Consider the following 3014-nt stretch of genomic DNA (forward strand, 5'->3'; position numbering starts at 1 on the left):
GGGAACCCGCCGCCCAGGCCTTCCGCCTCAACAACCCCGGGGCCACGGTGTTCACCGAGGACTGCAACGTGCTGCTCAAGCTGGTGATGGGGGGCGAGAGGACCAACTCGCTGGGCCAGAAGCTGCCCCAGAAGGGGGACGTGGAGATGCTGTGCGGGGGCCCCCCCTGCCAGGGCTTCAGCGGCATGAACCGCTTCAACTCCCGCACCTACTCCAAGTTCAAGAACTCCCTCGTCGTCTCCTTCCTCAGGTGGGCACCAAAAATCGGGTTTTCAACCCATTTTGGGGTGTTTTTGGGGTGGGAGAACCCCCAGATCCTCAGGTGAGATCAAAAAAAGGGGGTTTTTAATCGGCATGAACCGCTTCAACTCCCGCACCTACTCCAAGTTCAAGAACTCCCTCGTGGTTTCCTTCCTCAGGTGGGCACCAAAAATCGGGTTTTAAACATGGTTTTGGGTGGTTTTGGGGTGGGAGACCCCCATAATCCTCAGGTGAGCACGAAAAATGGGGGTTTTCAACCCATTTTTGGGTGTTTTTGGCGTGGGAGAACCCCCAGATCCCCAGGTGAGATCAAAAATGGGGGTTTTCAACCCATTTTTGGGTGTTTTTGGGGTGGGAGAACCCCCAGATCCTCAGGTGAGATCAAAAAAAGGGGGTTTTTAATCGGCATGAACCGCTTCAACTCCCGCACCTACTCCAAGTTCAAGAACTCCCTCGTGGTTTCCTTCCTCAGGTGGGCACCAAAAATCGGGTTTTAAACGTGTTTTGGGGTGTTTTGGGGGTGGGAGACCCCCATAATCCTCAGGTGAGCATGAAAAATGGGGGTTTTCAACCCATTTTGGAGTGTTTTTGGGGTGGGAGAACCCCATAATCCCCAGGTGAACTCGAAAAATGGGGGTTTTCAACCCACTTTGGGGTGTTTTTGGGGTGGGAGAACCCCAGATCCTCAGGTGAGATCAAAAAAAGGGGGTTTTTAATCGGCATGAACCGCTTCAACTCCCGCACCTACTCCAAGTTCAAGAACTCCCTCGTCGTCTCCTTCCTCAGGTGGGCACCAAAAATCGGGTTTTAAACATGGTTTGGGGTGTTTTTGGGGTGGGAGAACCTCCAGATCCTCAGGTGAGATCAAAAAAAGGGGGTTTTTAATCGGCATGAACCGCTTCAACTCCCGCACCTACTCCAAGTTCAAGAACTCCCTCGTGGTTTCCTTCCTCAGGTGGGCACCAAAAATCGGGTTTTTCGCTCATTTTGGGGTGGGAGAACCCCATAATCCCCACCAAGGGGGTGTTTTTGGGGTGGGAGACCCCCATAATCCTCAGGTGAGCTCGAAAAATGGGGGGTTTCAACCCATTTTTGGGTGTTTTTGGGGTGGGAGAGCCCCATAATCCCCACCAAGGGGTTGTTTTTGGGGTGGGAGACCCCCATAATCCTCAGGTGAGCACGAAAAATGGGGATTTTCAAACCATTTTGGGGTGTTTTTGGGGTGAGTAACCCCAGATCCTCAGGTGAGATCAAAAAAAAGGGGGTTTTTCAACCCATTTTTGGGGTGTTTTTGGGGTGGGAGAACCCCATAATCCTCAGGTGAGCACGAAAAATGGGGGTTTTCAACCCATTTTTGGGGTGTTTTTGGGGTGGGAGAACCCCATAATCCCCACCCAGGGGGTGTTTTTGGTGTGGGAGAACCCCCAGATCCTCAGGTGAGATCAAAAAAAAAGGGGGATTTTCAACCCATTTTTGGGTGTTTTTGGGGGTGGGAGACCCCCATAATCCCCACCAAGGGGGTGTTTTTGGGGTGGGAGAACCTCATAATCCTCAGGTGAGCACGAAAAATGGGGGTTTTCAACCCATTTTTGGGTGTTTTTGGGGGTGGGAGAACCCCATAATCCCCAGGTGAGCACGAAAAATGGGGGGTTTCAACCCACTTTGGGGTGTTTTTGGGGTGGGAGAACCCCCAGATCCTCAGGTGGGCACCAAAAATAGGGTTTTCAACCCATTTTTGGGGTGTTTTTGGGGTGGGAGACCCCCATAATCCCCACCAAGGGGGTGTTTTTGGGGTGGGAGACCCCCATAATCCCCAGGTGAGCATGAAAAATTGGGATTTTCAACCCATTTTTGGGTGTTTTTGGGGTGGGAGAACCCCATAATCCCCACCAAGGGGTTGTTTTTGGGGTGGGAGAACCCCCAGATCCTCAGGTGAGATCAAAAAAAATGGGGGTTTTCAGCCCATTTTTGGGTGTTTTTGGGGTGGGATAACCCCCTTAACCCCTCCTGTGATGTTTTATTTCTCCCTTCTGGGGTTTCCCATCCCTAAATCCCCCACCCAAGGGGGTATTTTTGGGGTGGGAGAACCCCCATAACTCCTCCTGAGATGTTTTATTTCTTCTTTTGGGGGTAGTAAAAGGGGTTTTCACCCCTTTTTGGATGTTTTTGGGGTGGGAGAACCCCCTCAATTCCCTCCTGAGATGTTTTATTTCTCCTTTTTTGGGGGTTTAGTTACTGTGATTATTACCGGCCCCGCTTCTTCCTGCTGGAAAACGTCCGGAATTTCGTGTCCTTCAAGCGTTCCATGGTGCTCAAACTCACCCTGCGCTGCCTCGTCCGCATGGGCTACCAGTGCACCTTCGGGGTGCTGCAGGTGGGGGGGTTTGGGGGGTTTTTGGGGGGTTTAGGTGGAAATTTGGGGTTTTTTGGGGAAAAAAACCCCCATTTTTTGGAGGGGAAATGGTCCTTCAAAGCAGAATTTGGTTGTTCTGTCCGCGTGGGCTCCCAGTGCACCTTCGGGGTGCTGCAGGTGGGGGGGCTTTGGGGAGGAATTTTGGGGGGTTTGGGAGGAATTTTGGGGGGTTTAGGTGGAAATTTGGGGATTTAGGAGGAAATTTGGGGTTTTTTTGGGGGAAAAAAACCCATTTTTTGGAGGGGAAATGGTCCTTCAAAGCACCACTCGGCTCCTCGTCCGTGTGGGCTCCCAGTGCACCTTCGGGGTGCTGCAGGTGGGGGAGTTTTGGGAGGAATTT

The 3014-nt window shown here is 52.0% G+C and overlaps 1 protein-coding gene across 1 annotated transcript in view; it reads left to right on the forward strand.

Moving 5' to 3' along the window:
- Positions 1-6: 6 nt before the first annotated feature.
- Positions 7-3014, forward strand: part of LOC114072383 (DNA (cytosine-5)-methyltransferase 1-like) — a gene marked incomplete at its 3' end in the record, with an annotated part of 9866 nt that continues 6858 nt past the window's right edge. Inside the window, exons 1-2 of the mRNA XM_027910286.1 lie at positions 7-250; positions 2494-2635. Of these exons, the coding sequence (XP_027766087.1) occupies positions 87-250; positions 2494-2635 (306 nt within the window). The remainder of the gene's footprint in view (positions 251-2493; positions 2636-3014) is intronic.

This window comes from Empidonax traillii, unplaced genomic scaffold, assembly GCF_003031625.1.
Source record: "Empidonax traillii isolate 1590-97213 ecotype Southwest subspecies unplaced genomic scaffold, ASM303162v1 scaffold3099:size15495, whole genome shotgun sequence".
Lineage (NCBI taxonomy): Eukaryota > Metazoa > Chordata > Aves > Passeriformes > Tyrannidae > Empidonax > Empidonax traillii.